This window comes from Desarmillaria tabescens (genome assembly GCF_030435595.1).
Source record: "Desarmillaria tabescens strain CCBAS 213 chromosome Unknown EV420scaffold_5, whole genome shotgun sequence".
Lineage (NCBI taxonomy): Eukaryota > Fungi > Basidiomycota > Agaricomycetes > Agaricales > Physalacriaceae > Desarmillaria > Desarmillaria tabescens.
The window spans coordinates 870,479-888,354 of record NW_026848304.1 but is presented as its reverse complement, the minus strand read 5'-3'; the positions used below and the strand labels follow the sequence as shown (position 1 = coordinate 888,354).

The window sequence follows — 17,876 nt, the reverse complement described above, 5'->3', positions numbered from 1 at the left end:
TCCGGTAGGTTGCCGACGGTATCGTCATGACTAGCACCACCACTGCTATCTTCGACGCCTTCAGGCAGGACCTCGACGAGCATAATGACCGGCGAGAGCGTCTCATCAAGGCAACTGCCTCCTCCACCTTTGTCGCACTGCACCTAATATTCGTCCCAGGCTAGCCGTGATATCACCAATATTTCAAAAAAGGCCATCTTTCTCCTTCATCGTGTCGTCCTCGAAGATGCACCTGCTTCAGAGGGCCTAACACCCGCTTTACGCGCAGCGAAACGGGGCAATGAAAATCTTCGCCAGGTTCAGAAAATCTACGCTAATATGAAGGAGGAGCTTGTCGGTGATAGGTTCTGGCGGTACCAGCGTCAGGTCTCGCCCGGTCTACAGGAATACATCGAGGCGCTTAGCTTCTCACATTTTCTCGAGTATGGAACTTTGATCACCTTTGATCAGGTGCAGCAGACTCTCTGTGATTCCGAGGGAGCACCTGTGCGTATGTATTGCGACTTGTGGAACTGTCATTGCCCCTCTGACTTTTATTTCAGTATTTTCCTTTGACCATATCAGACTATATGCTCGGCCTGTCTGACTTGACAGGCGAACTCATGCGCTATTCTATCTCTGGCTTGACTAAACGAGGCGGACGATTGCAGGCTATGGATACTTTGGGTTTCGTCAGGAACTGCAAAGCTGGTGAGTGAATGGGACACGAGGCGCCTCTGCCATTCTCAATACATCGCCATAGATTTTGAAGGCTTCACGCCGTATGTCAGATTTTTGTCAAAGAAGCAATCTGTGACAGCACAATCACTTCAAAAAATCGAAGACGGTCAGTGAAAATACGTGCTATTCTCGGTGTGTACTGACATAGTTTTAGCTGTATATGCCATCGTAGTTCGCAGCTCTGAATACGATCTACCTCCGGAGATGCTGGATGACATTGTTTCTCAGACGTTTTCCGATTCTTCGGGTGACCGAAGAAGTAGAAGAAGAAATGCCGATAGCGAGGACGAGTTTGACGATGAAACAGCGTAAATTTTTTGGTGTATGAAACCGCATAATTTTTGTGTACGACAAGGAACCCGATGATACAATTTGTGTAACCAGTACAAACAACATTGCAATGAACGATACTATAGATATTGTAGATATTAGACGGTTGTGAAAACCGCAAGCCCTGGTTTTGTAGCGCCTGTTTCAAGGTCAAACAGCACGGTCCCATCATAAAGCGTTCGGACATTCTGAGGTTCAATGGATTTCCTACCTAGCCGGATTGAAATATCCTTGTACAACGACAAGCCTACCGTGGATGCAATAGGATCTCGCAAAATGCAAGAGATTGTTCCGCTGCCAAGGAAATCGACAAATATTGACGCAAGAGGTGAAGGTGGGGTATGGCGTGCTGTCACCGTAGTTTCAACTGTAGAAGTGTCTACACTGCTTGGTCCCTGACCGTGACTACGGTCGTTCAACAGGGGAGTCGTTTCGTCGATGGGACGACTCTGCTCTTCTACCTCTGCGACATCGCCCATTGCTTGCGTACTCGGGGGGCTACGACCAAGTAATTTGCGGAACAGCAGCGAGAAGAACAGACTGATCGCCGCCAAGATATGTTTTATAGATAACATGATACCCCGCCCTTTGCTGATGGAAAGGCTGTCATCAGTCGCTTCTGGATCGGAGACATCAGGACTGCCTCGCCCACTGCTGCTGATGCCCATCTCAGAAATCGAATTGCTGGAAGCATTGAACCGAGATTCGATTGGAGAGAGATGGGCAATAGGGTGTAGAAGAGGAGATGGTGGAGGAGTAGGAAGGATTTGTCGATCGCCGAACGAAGAAGATGGAACTAATAGATGCGATTGTAGGAAGGCTAACTGACACTCTTGTGAATTTTTGGTTTCAAGAATATAGAGTGGTGTCAGGATGAATTGGCCGCCTGTAGGAGGAACCGAGAACCGAATGCTCTCGGGCTGCTGATCAGCAGAATCGTAGAAACGTACTCTGGAGGTACCAGGTAAGAAAAGAGACAGCGGAAGTTCGGCGGTCAAAGGTGTAAATTTAGTCCACTCAATGGATACCTGAGAATGTAGGATTGATGTACCGAGCGGTACAACATCAGCAACGACGGGATACTGATCGAGAGGAGAAGCCACGACTGCGTGTCGGTCTGATGTGCTCAAGAGCTGACACTTTGTCAGGGAGCAATATGCGAAGGCTCGGCGTACGAAATCCGCCACACTTGAATCGTATCTGTCAAAGCATTCGAGATGAACAGAACCACTTCCAGAAGCCATGATATCGCCGGTAGGAGTGAATGCGAGAGTAGTACCTTGAGAGGCACTCATAACGAATGTTTGAGGAAGAAGGATGAGTGACCCGTGGATGACTGGAACGAGAAAGAGTAGGCAGGCATTCTGGGGCTCAGAGAGAAGTCTAACGCAAACAATAAGGAATGCATACACCTGAGAGGACGAGAAAGAGACCCACGAATCTGCTCCCACCGCCCAGACACTCCAGTGCTTGGGATAGAAAGCTTTGGCTATCAGAACGCTCTCCGTAACGTCGCAGCCAGCATTCCATACATGTGCATCCTTATCATTACGACTCCAACCCTCGCCTAATAGGCCGACACGCTCGTCCGACTGTATGTCTTCGATAACAATAGAACCATTGTGACCAAACGAGCCTAGCCACTTGATATCTCCTGAAGGATACGCAATTCTATACGTGAAGGAGAATTGGCGATGGATGTATGCAGCATAAGGTATGGGCACCACGAGGGACAGAACGTGCTTATCGCTGTTCTCCGCGTCCAAGCCCAACGGCAGCTCGTCGTCTTCGAGTGGTGTAGATTCCTGGAAGGCGATTTCACCCCAATCTCCCGCCCTTCTACCATTTGCCGGAAGATCCGACCAGAGTTGTACTTTTCCCTGCTCTTGTCGGAGTTGCTCGTAGTCACTAGAATTGATGGTAGCGGAAAAGCACAATTCCGCAGTGGTCGTGTGCAGGTGAGAAATAGGTACATGCACACTCTGACCAAGACATGGTGTAAAGTGAAAATCCATGGCGCAGAGCTGACCGGGAGGTAGCACTGGATAGTGATGGTAGCAGAGCAAGTTGGAACTTCGACAGGAAGCGACCAGGCTGACATGACATCATGGGCAGCGGTATTCTCACGCATGCCTTCCTGGATAGGTCCATGATAAGCTGGCCCATCAGAATTAACCAATTATACCTATTGTTTATGTTTGCGCAAAGTCAGCTGGAACGAATTGAGTCTTCTTTCTCTATACTAAATTAGTCAAGCATGATTCGGAAGGACTGCAGTTTTTACATTTGGTAAACTAAGAAAATTAAAGTAGGAAGAAACTGTTGACAGAATCGGAGGACGTGTTGACGTATTGAATCCTGTTAGTGCAGGTTCCGATATTCTCCAAGCCCACCTCAACGACATCTCCATTGACCAAATATTCTGGAACCACCTTCCCCAGGTTTGTTCCGCTGGGGCTAATATTCATAGATCATATCAGTATCTCCACGCTGAAAAAAATTAAATACTCACGTCCCGGTGAAGATGACGTCCCCTGGAAGAAGAGTTGTACCCATCGAGAAGAACGAGACAAGATGCTTTACACCGAATATCATATCTGCAGTAGTCGCGTTTTGCTTGGTGACGCCGTTAACTTTCGTATGAAGGTTGAGAACTTGGGGATCAGGAATGATGTTTGTCGTCACGATAGCTGGTCCCCAGGGCGCCCACCCGTCGGCGCCTTTGCCCATCGAATACTGAGGTTGAGGCTCTCCGCCTCGATCGATCTGCCAGCCACGGTGAGAGACATCATGTCCAACCGTGTAACCGAGAACGTGATCCAGAGCTTCGTCGTCTGTAATATTGTAGGCTGCCTTCTTGATGACGACAACAAGTTCTCCCTCCCAGTCCATGCTGGACGTGAAGTTTCCTTGTGTCTGGAAGCCAGCACTGACAGGAATGGGATCGCTTGGGGTGTTCAGCGCTGTCCATGGTTTGTAAAACAGGATAGGCCATTGAGGAATTGTCATATTTCCCTTATATGCACATAAGATTCATTGGCCGCGAGCAATACGCGGTCATCGGCCTCACCTCATCGATATGGGAAACGTAATTTAAACCGACCATTCGGACAGTTCTGACCCTCTCGCTGGGAAGGGGAGCCAGCAACTTTTTGATATCCTAGGTATGTTATTTAGTGAGGATTTCTTTGGTACTGTAAAGAGACATGCCTTGATTTCACGTGTGACAGTGAAGTTACCGAGAATGTCACCTTGAATGACCCTGGCGCGCGTACTGAAAAACGCATCGGTAGTGTTTGGGGGCAAGATAGCGTCGCCGGTGTAAATATTCCCATCGCTGGAGATGAATCTAACGATTCGTTCACCTCCAGCAAGGAGGAACAAAGCAGTAAGAACTAAGAATTGTAACATGGCGTTCTAAGAACGAGACGAGGGGATGTCAGGACTGGGGTTTGCTTATAAGTTGCAGGAAGCATTGTTAGTACGCATGGAGGAGAAGGGCCTGTGGTGGTAGAGAGGACAAATCAGGAGCATTCGTATAAATACGTGAGACCAACTTTTGCGATGTTGGCACACATGGATGCCCACGGCACCAACCAAACCAGTAAATAGGCCCTCCAGCACACGATAGGCACTCCAAGGGAATACAATATAAAGTAACGTAGGAAGAATTTGACTAAGGATTACTTCCGTAAACCATCAGGTGAGCGTGCGGATGATAGCGAACCTGATTCTATGGTCGCACGCATATTTAAACATTCCCATCGCGGGTCATGGATGACGAGTGATCGAAAAGGAAACGACGCGTTGACCACGTGATGTTACAAACAACGCGAAATTAGCAGTAAACAAACCGAGTGTCTTGAAAAGGGCGTGGATTTGGCAATACACTCTCTTCCATTGACCACCACCAACACAACCGTCCAAGTCTCTCGGTTGCCCTCAAGCCTCACTGCCACCCAAACTATCTTCCAATGGCCCGCACCAAGCAAACCGCTCGCAAGTCCACCGGTGGTAAGTGTCTTCGTCGTCGTCGCCGTCATCGGTAATCCTGTCGCTGACAATATCGCGCAGGCAAAGCCCCCCGCAAGCAGCTCGCTGCCAAGTCTGCCCGCAAGACCGCCTCCGTACGCCCAACGCCTTTATCGACATCTGTCAATACTGACTTGAACTCGTGTGTAGAACGTCGCTGGTGGTGTCAAGAAGCCCCATCGTTTCAGGCCCGGAACCGTCGCTCTTCGTGAGATTAGACGTTACCAGAAGTCCACTGAGCTCTTGATTCGCAAGCTCCCTTTCCAACGTCTCGTCCGTGAAATCGCCCAAGACTTTAAGGTGAGCGAGTCAGATGCCTAGGTCCCGTTGCAGATGACTCACTACTATTAGACCGACCTCCGCTTCCAATCATCCGCCGTCATGGCTCTCCAAGAAGCTGCTGAGGCATATCTCGTCTCCCTCTTTGAAGACACCAACCTTGCCGCCATCCACGCAAAGCGTGTGACTATCCAACCCAAGGACTTGGCTTTGGCGCGTCGTCTCCGTGGCGAGCGCAGCTAAGCAGGAGAATTTTCGTTTGGGATGATCGAGTAATCCATGTCGATTTGTATATTTATCGATTTATCATTTGTCTGTGGATTAGTGTACACCATCCATTGTTTCACCTATTGAATGCAGTATTTATTGTTGCATGCCGCATTTGCCTATGCTGGTCCTCGATGAGGGATGAATATGTTGACGTCGTGGGTGATAAGAGGAGCAGTGTATTTACTGGTGTTTACCGACACCATCTCTTGTCTTTCTGGCAAATGCCTGCCCCGCTACCGGAGTAACCACCATGAACATATCCTACTGCGGCTGGTTCGCTCGCTCACATTCTTGTCGAACGGTGATCGTGTCTCCGTCGTTCAGCATCAAATCTCGTCCGTTTTTGCGGCGCAATGCTAGGTTCTACGCGACCCATCGCGATACTCCAGACCTATCTCAGTCACTCGACACAAGGAGACAGCGCGTACGGCCTGCAGAGTCTGCAGGCCCATTCCAGCTTGGTGTCTCCCAGTCGTCGTTTGGATCCGAGGAGAAGGTGAAAAAGTGGTCGGAGTTGAGTGCCACAGGCAAAGGTGCGTTTGGTTGAAAACTGAAAAAATTCATCCTTTGCTTATTTCAGTATACAGTGAAAAGAACAACGGCCCGAACCACCAACTTGACCGTCATTCTTTTTGGCGCTGGACTGTCTGCTGTCCTTGTATACTGTCTCACTTCTGAACTTTTCTCAAAAAATTCACCTACGGTGCTCCACAATGATGCTTGCGAACGTCTGAAGGCCTCTCCTCAGGTTGGACGGATGTCTTCCTGAATAATCTTGTTCTCATTGCCGCACTAGGTCGCAAAATATCTTCATGGACCACTAACCTTCCATAATAATCCACCATCTTTGGGGAGACCTCGCCATAGGAATCACCATGTCACCTCTGAGATCATGCTCGATTCCACCGGTCGCGAACACATGTTTTTGAATTTCTTCGTGCAAGGGCGTCCACTGGGGGAGGTCAAGTCGGAGTCAAAATACGAAGCTGTGACCGGCTGGATACGTGATGCCTCCACAAGTATATCAGAATTGACGATTGACGGTGCAACCGAGTGGATGAAGGATCAAAAGATATATCTTTCTGAGCAATTTAAGCGGGTATTCAGGTACCTGACTGGGGCACCTGCACCTCCATTATCGCAACCAGCCTTTGCATCTGCCGACACTGGATCCAAGGAAAAGGAAGAGAGCACCGTGTGGCAGTTCGCGGGCATGTTTTCTTCCTTACGGCGGTCACGAGGGAATACAGAGCCGCCAGCGGATGGTAGGGTATTCACTGACGGAGAGGTTCATGCTGAGCTTGTCATGGTCGGTCATATTTACGGTTCACTCATTCAACTCTTGACTCTGGGTTCCAGAATAACGACGGGTATTTTGTGTTCAGATATATTCTGGTTGATATACCAAGTATGTTTTGCCTTTGCTGATAATATGAATTCACAACTGACGGTTGATTGTAGATTCGCGAGAACAGCACCCGATACGAGTGTTTGTCGAGAGAACTGGGGGCGTAAGAGAGCATGAACCTGTCAAGCGGTGGTATGCATGAATGTTCCCGATTTTGGTCTGGAATTCTAGCAAGCGGTTGGGGCGTTGAAGAACTAACTGTATCATTATAATGCATCCAAGTCCATGTATATGGGTATCACAACAATTACTCTCCAAAGAGTTTCTGAACACGTTTGAGGACCGAATCTTTGGATGGGTCTGATACTATATTCAGCTGGAAAATCCGAACGGGCCGATAAGATGCTCACCATAAGGATGATCTTTGGAGGGTATTTCCAGGAGTGCCGGGAATGCCTGTTGGTATTTGTCAACTGTTGGCCGTATTTTCTCAGCAATCTGAAAAGCATAAGTGGCAAGCCTCAAGTAGAATAGAGATCGGGGTTCGCACGTGTTGGTTTATTAGCAGAATGGCGATGTCTTTCCGTTCCGTGAAATCCTGAAAGGCAGCTTCGATAGTTGACACCTGTGTTTCTGCAGCTGCCTTTAGAGATGAGATCCAGAAATTTATGAGAGTGGCTGACTGGAATCAACGATCAGAAAGTTCTTCTTCTGTTTATCGTTTATATGCCCAATGCCAGCGAGAAGTAAACCAGTAATGGAGTCCTACAAACATGGTCAAGAGTATTCAGACCTGAAAAAGAGATAGTGTTGCACCTCGTCTCCGATAACTGCAATCAGATTCCGGTCCTTGAAGGATGTTGTCGTCGCCATAATCGTAGTCACTGTGCGCGTCTGACGGTGACCGTATGCAAGAAAGGGGCTAGTTTGTTTGTGCCTGTATCTCTATGCCAGCCGCCGTATTTCAGTGATGCTCAGACTTCCTCGGTAATTAGGACTTGCTCGCAATGTCGTCCATGGATATCTTCAACCGACCACCGGCAATATCAGAGGACACCCTACAATATGCGCTATACTTACCTCCATCTCTGTCGGACAAGCCTTCGGTGACCACTTTTGCTACATGCATGCGCACCTATGTCGACTCCCTGCTGCCCGGCTTTATCTGGCATCGCGACGCCTTTGAGCTGAAATTGGTCCCGAACCCAGATTTTGAGGGCCAGTGGATGCTGGAAGGCAGAATGAGGGTTGGAGACTCTGTAGATGATGAATGGTGTACCGTCTGGTTATTGAAGGAGATATCGAGCAAATGGGACGTTGTTATCAGGTATGTGGTAATTCCAGAATGCGAGCGCGTCCACTGACACTCATTTCAAGCGTCTGGGATACAGACGGGGAATTTTTATTGATCGAGGCAGCGGACGCGCTGCCGTCCTGGGTCACACCATCCAATTCTGAAAACAGGGTGCGCTCTTCCCATAATGTCCTTCTCGCTTTACCGTAATCATTTTCCAGGTCTGGATCTATAATTCCCACCTGCATCTCATACCGCTCTCACACGTATCCCCACCATCTAGAAAGCGTCGGCGTCGGAAGATATCAGCTTCTAAAGACAACGATGAGAATGACTACGTCGCTCGGGATGAAGACGCAGATGAAGATGACTTTATTGATGTCGAAGACGCGTTAAAACTCGTCAGAGACCCGTCTGTCGATACAAGGGCCTCTATGGCAGTCGAAAATCTTGTCTGGGATAGGATCTCACAGTATGTTTACTTTTCAATGATTTCACTATACTTATCTTCCCTCAGGTATCCAGAAGCTATTCGAAGACATGTTCATGTCACTAAGGCCCATCTTCCAGTTGATATTGCGAAAGCACTAGCTGTCAACCCGCCTCTAGTCCAGAAGGCTGTAGAGGCATTTTACACCCGAGATGGAATTCAACTCCGGGTAAGTTATCTTTGACTTGTCAGTCAGTCAATTTCAAAAATTCCAATGTAGGAAGCTCACAAAATGTCGCGGTTTCCTCCTAGTACCTCAGTACTGTCGACCGTTAAAATGACAAGAACGGCTTATGCGCAATTAACTGGGCAGAAATTCTTTCCTCCCAAGGTTTTCGGTCGATGGTTAGAAAATGAAGGGTCTAAGGAATGGCGATGGAAAGATACAGGAATGAAAATTGTGAGCGTTTTTTAAAGTTCAATTGCGTTTTATGGTCTGACCATATGCAGGCCGTTGGCTTTGAGATACTATTTCAAGAAAGTAAGGGACGATGGACAGCGACCAATGACACTGCTGAGGGTTTATCAGCATCTGTGAGTTGCTGGGTGTGTTTTGGACCAAGTCTTGACCTCAGTTATAGATTGCTGCAAAAAAAGACGCTTTGCGGCGTGATCCTGAGTACGTCAAGTATATACAAAACTTGGTGTCTGCAGGATATTTTAGAGGTGAACCTGAAGGGTCTCAGCTCTGGAATAGTCTAGAGGACAAAGCTGCAGAGATTTTCGTGGATGTGCGTAAACAGGAGTGCGTTTGCTATCTTTATAACCCTGAATGAACCTCTTATCTCATGCATAGTGATCATACACGACAATCGTTTGCATCCCTTGTGACAAATGCGATCTCACAGGCTCGCGATTCGGTGAGCTATGTCACGGCGGAAGAAGACAACGATGAGTGGCTCACCATTGATGCACAAGACTTCGATGACTTGCTGCAGAAATCATCAAAAACTCAAAACCCCGATGCCATGGACGTTGATAAGTCAGGTGAAGTGCCTGAGGATAAGATAGCCTCCGATCAGGCTTCAAGGCTTAAAGATTTGGCTTCCAAAGTCGAAGAATTCGTTGAAGGTGAAGGGGATATGGAGGGTGCCAAGTTTGAAGAGTTTGTTCCTGCCTTTATTTCTCATTCCCTTGACTGAGCAGAATGTCTAGTGAGGACTTTTCCGACGAAGAATTCAGCGATGGATCCATGTCTACGAATTCGGATGACGAAGACAAAGAAGATCCCGCCAAGCGGCAAGCAGACATGGACAAGCTTGTTCCCGGGCTAGATCCTTCTGAGTACGGTCAAATGCCGGCATCATTCCACAGTAACTCTCAAAAGGTCGGGCCTATGGATGTAACAAATGATACCGAAAAGAAGACAGATGAAGATAAAGCCGCATCTAACACAGAGCATCCTGGAAAACTATTGAGGCCGCCTATTTTACCTCGTGACAAGTACGACGGTGTTGATTCAGATGACGAAAGCGACGAGGAAGGTGCTGAAATGGATTCTGAAGATGAAGAAGACCGACCTCAAGTTGTCGGAGACATCGAGGTTGACATGGGAGAGGAGGAAGAAGAATTTCTTGAATTCTCTCGACAGGCTCTTGGAATCAGCGATGAGCAATGGAGCGATATTGTCAAAGATCGCAAAGATCGAGGAGGTATGATTCTCTTTCATTTTGAAAATTTCTGGCTCATGAGTGCAGCGTTTGTGCCGAAAAATATCTTAACTACGTCTCCCTTCCGGCCACCGACAAATGGAGGCACTGAACGGAATCCGGAGCCTGGGGCACGCCCGAACGTTAATCCAAACCTTGACTCCTTCGAAGCGGTCATGAAAGCGATGGATGCGGAACTTGCTCGGACACGCACCGCAAAACGGAGTGGAAGCACCACTAGTCAATCAGATAAGGGAAAAGGAAAGGAGGAAACCACTTTTGAAAACGAAGATGATGATATTGAAGCGGCCATGGAGGCTGAGCTCAAGGCAGCTCTGGAGGGTAGAGACGATGACGACGAGGAAGAACCGACGGATTACAATCTGATTAAGAACTTTTTGGAAAGTTTCAAGAGCCAAGCGGGACTGTCTGGTCCTGTCAGTAACCTTGCTGGACGGTTACAGCCCGGATGGACTCTTCCGAGAGATGAATCGTAGTTGCCTAAAGTAGTAGCACGTGTCTTTGCACCTTTACGATGATCCATGCTGTCCTAATATGTATGTCGCACAGTTTATTTTCTACAACTTCTCAATGACGGACATCAGTCAACACGTCCGGTGTACCCAGACTGTCCAAGTTCTACACGCCCCTTCACCAGTCTTCGCAGACCGTCATTCAAAAGATATTCCAGCTCATATGTTCCCGGCCGTCTGGTCTCTGCAACTTTCTTGATGCTCCAGAGCTTGAGGCATTTCTCGGCCCCAAACACGGCGAAGACGAGCGCTGGCGGGTGGTGTACCGGAATTACGCGACACTGTACTTTGTGTTCGTCGTCGACGGCGCAGAGAGTGAGCTGGGGATATTGGATTTGATACAGGTGCGTCTGCAAGATGTTGTTGGGTAGCTGAATGAATGCCGTGCCAGGTATTTGTGGAATCGCTTGACCGAACATTTGAGAATGTATGCGAACTGGACCTTGTGTTCCACTTTGATGAGGTATGTCCTGTCATCACCTGGCATTTCCTCGTCCTTCGATACCGTTGCAGGCACACCACATTCTCGCAGAGATCATCCAGGGTGGCGTTGTGCTTGAGACGAATGTTGACGAAATTGATCGTGCTGGTGCGAAATATCTCGCTCTTACTTGGTTTGTTCTCATGCCAAGCTTGGCAGTGCAAAGTATGGCAAAAGCACGGAAGGATTCATTTGCGTCTGCGAATCCTCTTTCACTTGGCGTAGGCTCCATTGGCTCTCGAGGGAAAACACCTCTGGATTGGATCGGTAGGCTGACAGGAACGGGGGTCCGATAAAGACAAACTGTGAGGCTATACATCATTTTGGAAGTGCTACCAACATCGCATGTGTATAATATATGGAGCCCATGGTGGAATGTACATATACAGGCCCGGCCTAGCTTCTATCCGCGGGAACAGGCAACAATGTTCCTGTCGAATCTTATCAGACAATCAATACAAAGATGCCGCAGCAAGACATACGTTTCCGTTTTTTCTTTCCCCCACCAGGCGGTCCTCTTCCAGGGGGTTCCTGAGGAGGTGGGGCAGGTGTAGATGCCTGAGAAGGAGCCGTCGAAGCTTGGGTACCAGCAGCTGGCGTCTGCACCTGAGCTTGAGTATGAACTTGGATATCTGTCGGAGGCACGGAGCTATTAGCCATTTGAGCAAAGGCACTCGAGGAGACCGCCGAGCTGGAATGAAGAGCCGTTGCCCGCATTGCATTAAAGAGAAGCATAGTATTTTGCTGACGTTTTCCGTTCCCATCTGCAGAATTGGTGTTGTCGTCAGGCATAGGTGTATTCGCGCCCGTGAGGTCATCCGCAGCAGGTTTCTTTGCTGCCTCGTCGAGTGAGGGATCCGTGATTGGCCAGACAAAACCTGTTCGGGGCGTATAATCCGGACGGTGGGAACGGAGAATGTCCAGGGATGTTTGTAACGAGGTCAAGGAGGTCAGCTGTAGATGTTTAACAACTGTTGCACAAGGAAGGGGAGATAACCAACCAATCGGTTCGATAATACGGTGTATAGGTCAGGCGATTGGTAAATTCGGTTGTTAATGATAAAATACGCCGACAACGGTATCACTGAGAAGTGTCAGCTAGGCACTAAGAAGAATGCCTAACAACGCACCTTCTTCAGGTGAAAGCCTTTCACGCTTATGTATAATGAAAAACGAAGGCGGCTGAGCGTGAACGACAGCGAACTCGACGCCAGTGAACCGTCTGCAGAAGACGCCTTAGTGTATGCCACCGATATTACAGTCGCATCACGTACTTGAGTTCCTCAGCCTCATTCATAACGGCCACGCCAGTATGCATCGTCTGCATGCGCAGAACTTGGTTGTTGCTCTGCTTGTCGTAAAACATTGACGTGGTGAAATATTCAAAGACATTCTCGCTGGTGAGCGGTCCATTAGCCTGTCGCGAGACTCAGCGAGATATAGGCAGAGCGAGCACAGGCGGACCTGTATCCATTCGTGCCAGATGAAGAAACGATGGCTGTAGTCGTCCGGGGGATGGAGGTCATTGATGTCCATGGCTGTCCCAATTAGGAAGCGCGTCCTTCTGCTTTCACGTCGATCCGGTCTGCCGGTAATACCCTCAAGTCGGGTTCCTCTGTGCTGTTCCACTATGCTGGGTTGCTTTTTTACTTATATTATCTACTTGGGCTCGTTGCTATGCCTTGTGCTTCCCTTGTTGCTTACTTGTTCTTTGATGCCTTTACTGCAGTTTCTTCGTTTCTGGCAGACCGTACTATGCCATGTCAAAACACACGTAGGCATAGGTATAGTATGTGCTGTAGCTTATTTCGATCCGTGAGTGTTTTGTTCTCTTTATTCTTGCTCCCTGCTGACGTGTTCCAGTGGAAATTGGAGCGTTGATCTCCAGGCAGGATCGAGTTTTGGCTACAGGCCGATGTTGTTCGTCATTCTCATGGCCGGTTTGGGAGCTATTGTCCTACAAGTGCTGCCTCTTTCATCGTAAAAGAGTCTGGCAATTGATGCTGGTCTTTAGACGCTTTCCTGTAAGCTGGGATGCGTAACAGGCCTTGACCTGGCAGCCCACTGTCGTAACCTCTTGCATGACCATCCTAAGCACCCTCTTCTTGTACGACGCCTAGTTCTCTACCCTCTATACGTTCTCTCCGAGGTAGCCATTATCGCCACTGACCTTGCAGAGCTCTTAGGATCAGCCATTGGAATTTGCCTCATCTTTCCATCTCTCCCGCTCTGGGCTGGAGTGGTGATCACGGCTCTTGATGTCTTTGTCTTTCTCCTTATCTCTGACCCCACCCACAAGCATAGTCGATTCTTCGAAGTGGTCGTGATCATTCTGGTCATGTCGGTGTTCGCATGCTTCGTTGTGCTCATTGTTAAAGTTAAGCCTAATTGGCCGAGAGTGTTTATGGGATATATACCTTCCAAGGAACTCTTCAGATCCGACCCTGATGCCGTCTACTCAGGTATATAAATTTGTCGCCGCTTTTTCTTGGACTAACCATGAAATCAGCCGTAGGAATTCTGGGTGCAACAGTGATGCCCCACGCACTCTTTCTAGGCTCATTCATGGCGACTCAAGACCGGCACGCGCAGATTCCCCGTACAGATCAGGCCGCTGAACCCGAACTCCCTTTATTCAATCTCTCTTCACGCGTTAAGAAGGGGATTAAAGAGCTATTCACAGTGTCTACCACGGACACAGACATCGCCGTCGTTGAGACGAAGAGGGAAAACCACTCTCCGACATTCATACGACAGCACCTCAAGCACGAAATAGTGGACGTTGTTTCAAGTCTACTATTTCTAGCTGTCCCGATTAATTCGGCGTACGTCTCTTTCAAATATGATTTCTACAAGCGATTGAGCTAATGAGGTGGCTTAGCATTTTGATTATGGCCGCTACGGTATTCTATTCTGACTCCGACGAGCCAGACGCGGATGGGGATGATATCACCGTAGCCGGCCTCTTTGACGCACACGATTTGATAAAAGCGAGGATCGGCAAGGGTGTGTTATTCATGCAGTTTGAATTAAATAAAACATTGGTGCCTAATTCCTAAAACCTAGGCGCCGCCTTCGTATTTGCCCTTGCCTTGATTTTGGCAGGACAAACATCGGGGATAACAGCTACTCTTGCGGGCCAGATCGTCTCGCAAGGGTTCATCAACTGGCGTATGTCGCCTTTCCTTCGGCGTCTGCTTACTCGCGCGCTCGCTTTGGTGCCCTCAGTGGTTGTTGCCATTGCTGTGGGCCGTGCAGGTATTGACAGCCTCCTCGTCATTTCCCAGGTAATCCTGAGCGTCGTCCTGCCGTTCGTGGCGTTCCCACTCATCTGGCTGACGTCCTCGAGGCGCGTCATGCGCGTAGAGGGCGGACAAGACCATAGCAACGGGTGGATCTTGGCCGTCGTGGCGTATGGAATATGGGCAGTAGTCCTGGTCGCTAATTCATATGCCGTCGTGTCCTGGGGCGGCCTGACGTGAAATTCCGACCGGGCACCGCGTGTCTGGACTTTAGTTGGCCGTGCATCGATTGTATTGTACTAAGCATGTTTTAGTGTTGGATTCGATGTGAAGAGACGAGACATGTTTCCACCCTCGCCAAGACAGAAGAGAAGCATGCAGAAGGTAAAGCCTGACATGCACCTACCGACACCTACAGGACTGAAACAAGTGATACTCGCAGGACGAGGCACAAGAGCGGGAGCAACGTGTTATTCATAATGACCATTTGTAATTACAGTCTGAAGACGGAGGAAAAAAAAACTAAGCGAGCAGAGAAATTTCCGGAAGATTATATTTAGATACTATGCGGAATAAGTGATTTAAAATCAATTCGAGACCAAGTCCGTCACTGGGCCATGAGGCGGTACGAAGATTGGTTCAGTCGAAAAGCGCAGGGCGTGCAGGATGTCAGACGACATGGGGGTTGGACAAGCCAAGGCTGGGGTAAGATGAGGAACATGGTAACAAACAGAGGGGAGAGGACACACACATAGAATTAGACGGGATCATTATTTAAAGCTTTACTTGATCTCCGCGCAGTCGCATTGGGCGCTGCGGCCAACTGCGCCCTTGCCACAGACGTCACACCAGGAACGATTTCCCTGCTCAACGCCGATGGAATTTTTGGACGAGTTGGAGTGGTGGGAGCTGGCGACAGACTCGTCGCGATGGATAGAAATGATGTGACGACCGAGATCGTGCTTCCTGGAGAAGGAGCGCCCGCACGAACGGTGAGGACAGACGTGTGGCTTAAGACGATTGGGATCATGGGTGGCCATATGAGTTTTGAGGTTATAGGCCCTCGCAAAAGCTGCAGAGAGAAAGAGTTAGTAATAGAAAAAGCGAAGAGAAAGACACTTGCCTCTTGGACACGAAGGGCATTGATACTTTTTGCGCGGGTCCTGTTTGTGATCATCGACGCGGATGGGAGGGACATTGGGCACCACCGGAAGCTGCGTCGAGACATGCGACGGCGACACGGTGGCCTGGCCCATACTGTAGTAGTAGCCGGCCGACCTGGACGGCGGACCGTAGTCAGAGTAGCTAGTGCGAGCTACGTACTGCTTCGCAGCCGCAGAGGGCGGCGAAAGAGGTGGGGTTGGCGGCAAGGAGCCAAAGGAGGTGGGGTCGACATTGGCAGGAGAATAGTCGCTGAGAGCATCGACTCTGATTCGTTGAAAGTCCATCTCAAGGTCTAGGGGAAAGGAGTAGTTGGAGGCAGGGTACTCATATGCAGAGTCGTAGGAGCTCTCATAGGCTGAGCTCCGTGCTGAGCTCTCTGTGATTGCAGAAGGGGGGCCCCGTGTAGGCGTGTCCGATCGCAAAAACGAGTAGGCGTCGTTCGAGTCGACGGTGAGCAGCTGCAGCTGCGCCTGGTCGATTCCAGCGAGACTCGAGTCAAGCTCGCTCTCAAAGAGATCAGGATGAGGTGCTACAACGTCCAAGGGCGCTGCAAAGGATAGGAAATCAAGGCCCTGTTGGGTATTGGGCTTGGAATAGTCAAAGTTGTCGAAAGTAAAGGCGGAGGCCATCGTTGCTGCGGACGTGGTGGGGGTCGAAAGCTAACAATCTATGAAATGTCATTGCCAAATATGACTGCTGCGCTTTTGCTTAGTCATCTCTCTCACGTCTACTCGCACTGCCCGTGTTTCTACCTATTCTCGTCCATCCTTTTACTGCGTGTTGCTGCGATCTCAGCGCTTACCTCGTCTTTTCCAGTGCTTATTGAGGCTGCTCTCTCGTCTTTTTGGCCTCTGTCTTTTTCTTTTCTTACCCTTAGTTTGACCGGGTGTCCGATAGTTCGCACCGGCTCGGCGGCCATATATCCGACCGCCAGCTCGCATCCGCCATGTCGCATTCACTATAAGTGCCAGTCAAGCCTTTTCTTTTCAGCTGAGGCCCGGATGTCATACTGTTCTTGGCTGGGTTCTTTTGGCCGGGGTACTTCACTGCTGAGATGCCGGTTCCTGAAGTGATTCGCGTCCTCCCCTGATCCCGCGCTCTGGACCGATTATCACGGCCCGCCTAGCTCAATCGGATAGAGCGTCAGACTCTTAAGTTGTTCAAGGCGGCGGTAACAGATCTGAAGGCTGCGAGTTCGACCCTCGCGGTGGGCTACTGAGTTGACTTTTTGACAAGGGTAAAGGCGGCACGACCAGGAGAGGACCCAATCTCCTACTATCACTCAGTCACGCCACATATGTAATTGAAACTGATTTTCCGTCCCTCAGTAGAACCTCTATTTTTTTTCCTCGGCAAGTGTACCTTACCGTTCGAACAGGACCCAAAATGTAGCGTAACATGCACATCGCTGCCGTCTGTGACCGCATCTGACAGTCCCCGCCATAGCAACGTAGGCTGCCGCCTCAATACCATGCCGAAAATCGCGACGACCGTGAATATTCAGGTCTTGGGCTAGGTCTCCCTTGACACCGAGAAAAATGACAGGCTTTGTGCGCTTACCGGACTTTTTGAACCGGACAGTCCTAAAAAGTCACCATGAACTCATGGCTAGACCTCCGACCGGATATTTACCGTCCAAACGTCGCTCCGAGTGGCGTATGTTATCTTTCGGGCGGAAAGCGATAATAAGATATCCCCCCCCCAGATATACAGAGTAAACAAAGGAAGTATATGAGGGTCTACGCCAGATTTTTGACCTACTATTCACTGGTAAGTACAGGCGCTGTAGGAGAATCCCGAAAAACATGGGTTGGCTTGAAAGGTTGACATAACACCGCTCGGCGGTTGACTGCGCAACATACTTAGATACAATCAGCGTAAACTCCGAAATCTAGCAAGACCCGGAATTCGGTCCGGTAAACTGCCACACCTCAGCGAATTCTAAAGGGCTTTCAAGGACCCTTACCTGTCTTGCGGCTGTGATAGTGTTACATCCGTAAGTATTTGGTGCTCATTACCAAAATTCAGAACAAGTATTTTGGTA

At 49.2% G+C, this 17,876-nt stretch overlaps 12 protein-coding genes and 1 non-coding gene across 13 annotated transcripts; 8 read left to right on the top strand and 5 right to left on the bottom strand.

Moving 5' to 3' along the window:
* The first annotated feature begins 13 nt into the window (after positions 1–13).
* Positions 14–1,048, top strand: EV420DRAFT_1513661 (Translin). Its single transcript, XM_060471752.1, has 5 exons — positions 14–110; positions 160–486; positions 543–690; positions 743–826; positions 875–1,048. Exons 1-5 carry the CDS (start codon positions 27–29, stop codon positions 1,030–1,032), a joined length of 801 nt encoding a protein of 266 aa, XP_060336324.1. The 5' UTR covers positions 14–26; the 3' UTR covers positions 1,033–1,048.
* On the bottom strand, positions 1,049–3,129 carry EV420DRAFT_1513660 (uncharacterized protein). The gene is made up of 2 exons (XM_060471751.1): positions 2,488–3,129; positions 1,049–2,433 (listed from the first exon to the last, which is right to left on the bottom strand). The coding sequence occupies exons 1-2, from the start codon at positions 3,063–3,065 to the stop codon at positions 1,149–1,151; spliced, it is 1,863 nt and encodes a 620-aa protein (XP_060336323.1). The 5' UTR covers positions 3,066–3,129; the 3' UTR covers positions 1,049–1,148.
* Positions 3,130–3,257: 128 nt separating this feature from the next.
* EV420DRAFT_1513656 (uncharacterized protein) lies at positions 3,258–4,773 on the bottom strand. The gene is made up of 4 exons (XM_060471750.1): positions 4,261–4,773; positions 4,121–4,210; positions 3,563–4,065; positions 3,258–3,507 (listed from the first exon to the last, which is right to left on the bottom strand). Exons 1-4 carry the CDS (start codon positions 4,459–4,461, stop codon positions 3,354–3,356), a joined length of 948 nt encoding a protein of 315 aa, XP_060336322.1. The 5' UTR covers positions 4,462–4,773; the 3' UTR covers positions 3,258–3,353.
* EV420DRAFT_1513653 (histone 3) lies at positions 4,774–5,806 on the top strand. Its single transcript, XM_060471749.1, has 4 exons — positions 4,774–5,064; positions 5,125–5,177; positions 5,233–5,382; positions 5,434–5,806. Exons 1-4 carry the CDS (start codon positions 5,025–5,027, stop codon positions 5,602–5,604), a joined length of 414 nt encoding a protein of 137 aa, XP_060336321.1. The 5' UTR covers positions 4,774–5,024; the 3' UTR covers positions 5,605–5,806.
* Positions 5,807–5,836: 30 nt separating this feature from the next.
* EV420DRAFT_1513652 (TIM21-domain-containing protein) lies at positions 5,837–7,234 on the top strand. Its single transcript, XM_060471748.1, has 5 exons — positions 5,837–6,164; positions 6,219–6,379; positions 6,428–6,940; positions 6,991–7,039; positions 7,093–7,234. The coding sequence occupies exons 1-5, from the start codon at positions 5,882–5,884 to the stop codon at positions 7,179–7,181; spliced, it is 1,095 nt and encodes a 364-aa protein (XP_060336320.1). The 5' UTR covers positions 5,837–5,881; the 3' UTR covers positions 7,182–7,234.
* EV420DRAFT_1513650 (ATPase, V1 complex, subunit F) lies at positions 7,235–7,934 on the bottom strand. The gene is made up of 5 exons (XM_060471747.1): positions 7,796–7,934; positions 7,663–7,744; positions 7,530–7,612; positions 7,390–7,477; positions 7,235–7,339 (listed from the first exon to the last, which is right to left on the bottom strand). The coding sequence occupies exons 1-5, from the start codon at positions 7,850–7,852 to the stop codon at positions 7,287–7,289; spliced, it is 363 nt and encodes a 120-aa protein (XP_060336319.1). The 5' UTR covers positions 7,853–7,934; the 3' UTR covers positions 7,235–7,286.
* On the top strand, positions 7,935–10,939 carry EV420DRAFT_1627092 (SGT1 protein-domain-containing protein). Its single transcript, XM_060476029.1, has 10 exons — positions 7,935–8,306; positions 8,357–8,444; positions 8,495–8,745; positions 8,791–8,932; positions 8,984–9,163; positions 9,214–9,297; positions 9,345–9,508; positions 9,560–9,868; positions 9,919–10,415; positions 10,461–10,939. Exons 1-10 carry the CDS (start codon positions 7,987–7,989, stop codon positions 10,907–10,909), a joined length of 2,484 nt encoding a protein of 827 aa, XP_060336318.1. The 5' UTR covers positions 7,935–7,986; the 3' UTR covers positions 10,910–10,939.
* On the top strand, positions 10,940–11,830 carry EV420DRAFT_1513644 (clathrin adaptor complex small chain-domain-containing protein). Its single transcript, XM_060471746.1, has 5 exons — positions 10,940–10,969; positions 11,018–11,289; positions 11,337–11,408; positions 11,459–11,534; positions 11,586–11,830. The coding sequence occupies exons 1-5, from the start codon at positions 10,948–10,950 to the stop codon at positions 11,720–11,722; spliced, it is 579 nt and encodes a 192-aa protein (XP_060336317.1). The 5' UTR covers positions 10,940–10,947; the 3' UTR covers positions 11,723–11,830.
* On the bottom strand, positions 11,594–13,241 carry EV420DRAFT_949457 (MED6-domain-containing protein). Its single transcript, XM_060484107.1, has 6 exons — positions 12,891–13,241; positions 12,701–12,843; positions 12,557–12,648; positions 12,428–12,510; positions 11,909–12,380; positions 11,594–11,857 (listed from the first exon to the last, which is right to left on the bottom strand). Exons 1-6 carry the CDS (start codon positions 12,960–12,962, stop codon positions 11,823–11,825), a joined length of 897 nt encoding a protein of 298 aa, XP_060336316.1. The 5' UTR covers positions 12,963–13,241; the 3' UTR covers positions 11,594–11,822.
* Positions 13,141–14,908, top strand: EV420DRAFT_1262577 (smf Mn2+ and Fe2+ transporter; the record flags this gene model as incomplete). Its single annotated transcript, XM_060467126.1, has 6 exons — positions 13,141–13,241; positions 13,290–13,389; positions 13,441–13,888; positions 13,936–14,251; positions 14,308–14,432; positions 14,493–14,908. 6 exons carry the CDS (start codon positions 13,141–13,143, stop codon positions 14,906–14,908), a joined length of 1,506 nt encoding a protein of 501 aa, XP_060336315.1.
* A 200-nt stretch (positions 14,909–15,108) lies between these two features.
* On the bottom strand, positions 15,109–16,493 carry EV420DRAFT_1513633 (uncharacterized protein). The gene is made up of 3 exons (XM_060471745.1): positions 15,792–16,493; positions 15,420–15,740; positions 15,109–15,368 (listed from the first exon to the last, which is right to left on the bottom strand). The coding sequence occupies exons 1-2, from the start codon at positions 16,459–16,461 to the stop codon at positions 15,451–15,453; spliced, it is 960 nt and encodes a 319-aa protein (XP_060336314.1). The 5' UTR covers positions 16,462–16,493; the 3' UTR covers positions 15,109–15,368; positions 15,420–15,450.
* Positions 16,494–16,515: 22 nt separating this feature from the next.
* On the top strand, positions 16,516–17,024 carry EV420DRAFT_1513631 (uncharacterized protein; the record flags this gene model as incomplete). Its single annotated transcript, XM_060471744.1, has 1 exon — positions 16,516–17,024. A coding segment is annotated over exon 1 (379 nt), but the record flags the coding sequence as incomplete, so codon positions are not given.
* On the top strand, positions 16,949–17,046 carry EV420DRAFT_t68. Its single transcript has one exon. It is a non-coding gene; the product is annotated as a tRNA-Lys (tRNA).
* The last annotated feature ends 830 nt before the right edge of the window (positions 17,047–17,876 follow it).

What these genes read in the sequence shown, in the direction of transcription:
- EV420DRAFT_1513661 (XM_060471752.1), top strand. Translation starts at nt 27, where the DNA reads ATGACTAGCACCACCACTGCTATCTTCGACGCCTTCAGGCAGGACCTC. An exon ending in GTGATTCCGAGGGAGCACCT is followed by an intron (nt 487 to 542) that starts GTGCGTATGTAT and finishes CTTTTATTTCAG; the next exon opens with TATTTTCCTTTGACCATATC. An exon ending in CGTCAGGAACTGCAAAGCTG is followed by an intron (nt 691 to 742) that starts GTGAGTGAATGG and finishes ACATCGCCATAG; the next exon opens with ATTTTGAAGGCTTCACGCCG.
- EV420DRAFT_1513660 (XM_060471751.1), bottom strand. Translation starts at nt 3,065, where the DNA reads ATGGATTTTCACTTTACACCATGTCTTGGTCAGAGTGTGCATGTACCT. An exon ending in TGGGCGGTGGGAGCAGATTC is followed by an intron (nt 2,434 to 2,487) that starts GTGGGTCTCTTT and finishes TGTTTGCGTTAG; the next exon opens with ACTTCTCTCTGAGCCCCAGA.
- EV420DRAFT_1513656 (XM_060471750.1), bottom strand. Translation starts at nt 4,461, where the DNA reads ATGTTACAATTCTTAGTTCTTACTGCTTTGTTCCTCCTTGCTGGAGGT. An exon ending in CTGTCACACGTGAAATCAAG is followed by an intron (nt 4,211 to 4,260) that starts GCATGTCTCTTT and finishes TAACATACCTAG; the next exon opens with GATATCAAAAAGTTGCTGGC. An exon ending in GACGTCATCTTCACCGGGAC is followed by an intron (nt 3,508 to 3,562) that starts GTGAGTATTTAA and finishes TATGAATATTAG; the next exon opens with CCCCAGCGGAACAAACCTGG.
- EV420DRAFT_1513653 (XM_060471749.1), top strand. Translation starts at nt 5,025, where the DNA reads ATGGCCCGCACCAAGCAAACCGCTCGCAAGTCCACCGGTG. An exon ending in CGCTCGCAAGTCCACCGGTG is followed by an intron (nt 5,065 to 5,124) that starts GTAAGTGTCTTC and finishes AATATCGCGCAG; the next exon opens with GCAAAGCCCCCCGCAAGCAG. An exon ending in AAATCGCCCAAGACTTTAAG is followed by an intron (nt 5,383 to 5,433) that starts GTGAGCGAGTCA and finishes CACTACTATTAG; the next exon opens with ACCGACCTCCGCTTCCAATC.
- EV420DRAFT_1513652 (XM_060471748.1), top strand. Translation starts at nt 5,882, where the DNA reads ATGAACATATCCTACTGCGGCTGGTTCGCTCGCTCACATTCTTGTCGA. An exon ending in GTTGAGTGCCACAGGCAAAG is followed by an intron (nt 6,165 to 6,218) that starts GTGCGTTTGGTT and finishes TTCAGTATACAG; the next exon opens with TGAAAAGAACAACGGCCCGA. An exon ending in GTCTGAAGGCCTCTCCTCAG is followed by an intron (nt 6,380 to 6,427) that starts GTTGGACGGATG and finishes TTGCCGCACTAG; the next exon opens with GTCGCAAAATATCTTCATGG.
- EV420DRAFT_1513650 (XM_060471747.1), bottom strand. Translation starts at nt 7,852, where the DNA reads ATGGCGACGACAACATCCTTCAAGGACCGGAATCTGATTGCAGTTATC. An exon ending in TTGCAGTTATCGGAGACGAG is followed by an intron (nt 7,745 to 7,795) that starts GTGCAACACTAT and finishes CCATGTTTGTAG; the next exon opens with GACTCCATTACTGGTTTACT. An exon ending in TTCTGCTAATAAACCAACAC is followed by an intron (nt 7,478 to 7,529) that starts GTGCGAACCCCG and finishes TATGCTTTTCAG; the next exon opens with ATTGCTGAGAAAATACGGCC.
- EV420DRAFT_1627092 (XM_060476029.1), top strand. Translation starts at nt 7,987, where the DNA reads ATGTCGTCCATGGATATCTTCAACCGACCACCGGCAATATCAGAGGAC. An exon ending in CATCCAATTCTGAAAACAGG is followed by an intron (nt 8,445 to 8,494) that starts GTGCGCTCTTCC and finishes ATCATTTTCCAG; the next exon opens with GTCTGGATCTATAATTCCCA. An exon ending in AAGATACAGGAATGAAAATT is followed by an intron (nt 9,164 to 9,213) that starts GTGAGCGTTTTT and finishes GACCATATGCAG; the next exon opens with GCCGTTGGCTTTGAGATACT.
- EV420DRAFT_1513644 (XM_060471746.1), top strand. Translation starts at nt 10,948, where the DNA reads ATGATCCATGCTGTCCTAATAT. An exon ending in GGATATTGGATTTGATACAG is followed by an intron (nt 11,290 to 11,336) that starts GTGCGTCTGCAA and finishes ATGCCGTGCCAG; the next exon opens with GTATTTGTGGAATCGCTTGA. An exon ending in TGACGAAATTGATCGTGCTG is followed by an intron (nt 11,535 to 11,585) that starts GTGCGAAATATC and finishes CAAGCTTGGCAG; the next exon opens with TGCAAAGTATGGCAAAAGCA.
- EV420DRAFT_949457 (XM_060484107.1), bottom strand. Translation starts at nt 12,962, where the DNA reads ATGGACATCAATGACCTCCATCCCCCGGACGACTACAGCCATCGTTTC. An exon ending in TCTGGCACGAATGGATACAG is followed by an intron (nt 12,844 to 12,890) that starts GTCCGCCTGTGC and finishes GTCTCGCGACAG; the next exon opens with GCTAATGGACCGCTCACCAG. An exon ending in AAGGCTTTCACCTGAAGAAG is followed by an intron (nt 12,511 to 12,556) that starts GTGCGTTGTTAG and finishes GACACTTCTCAG; the next exon opens with TGATACCGTTGTCGGCGTAT.
- EV420DRAFT_1513633 (XM_060471745.1), bottom strand. Translation starts at nt 16,461, where the DNA reads ATGGCCTCCGCCTTTACTTTCGACAACTTTGACTATTCCAAGCCCAAT. An exon ending in ATGCCCTTCGTGTCCAAGAG is followed by an intron (nt 15,741 to 15,791) that starts GCAAGTGTCTTT and finishes TTCTCTCTGCAG; the next exon opens with CTTTTGCGAGGGCCTATAAC.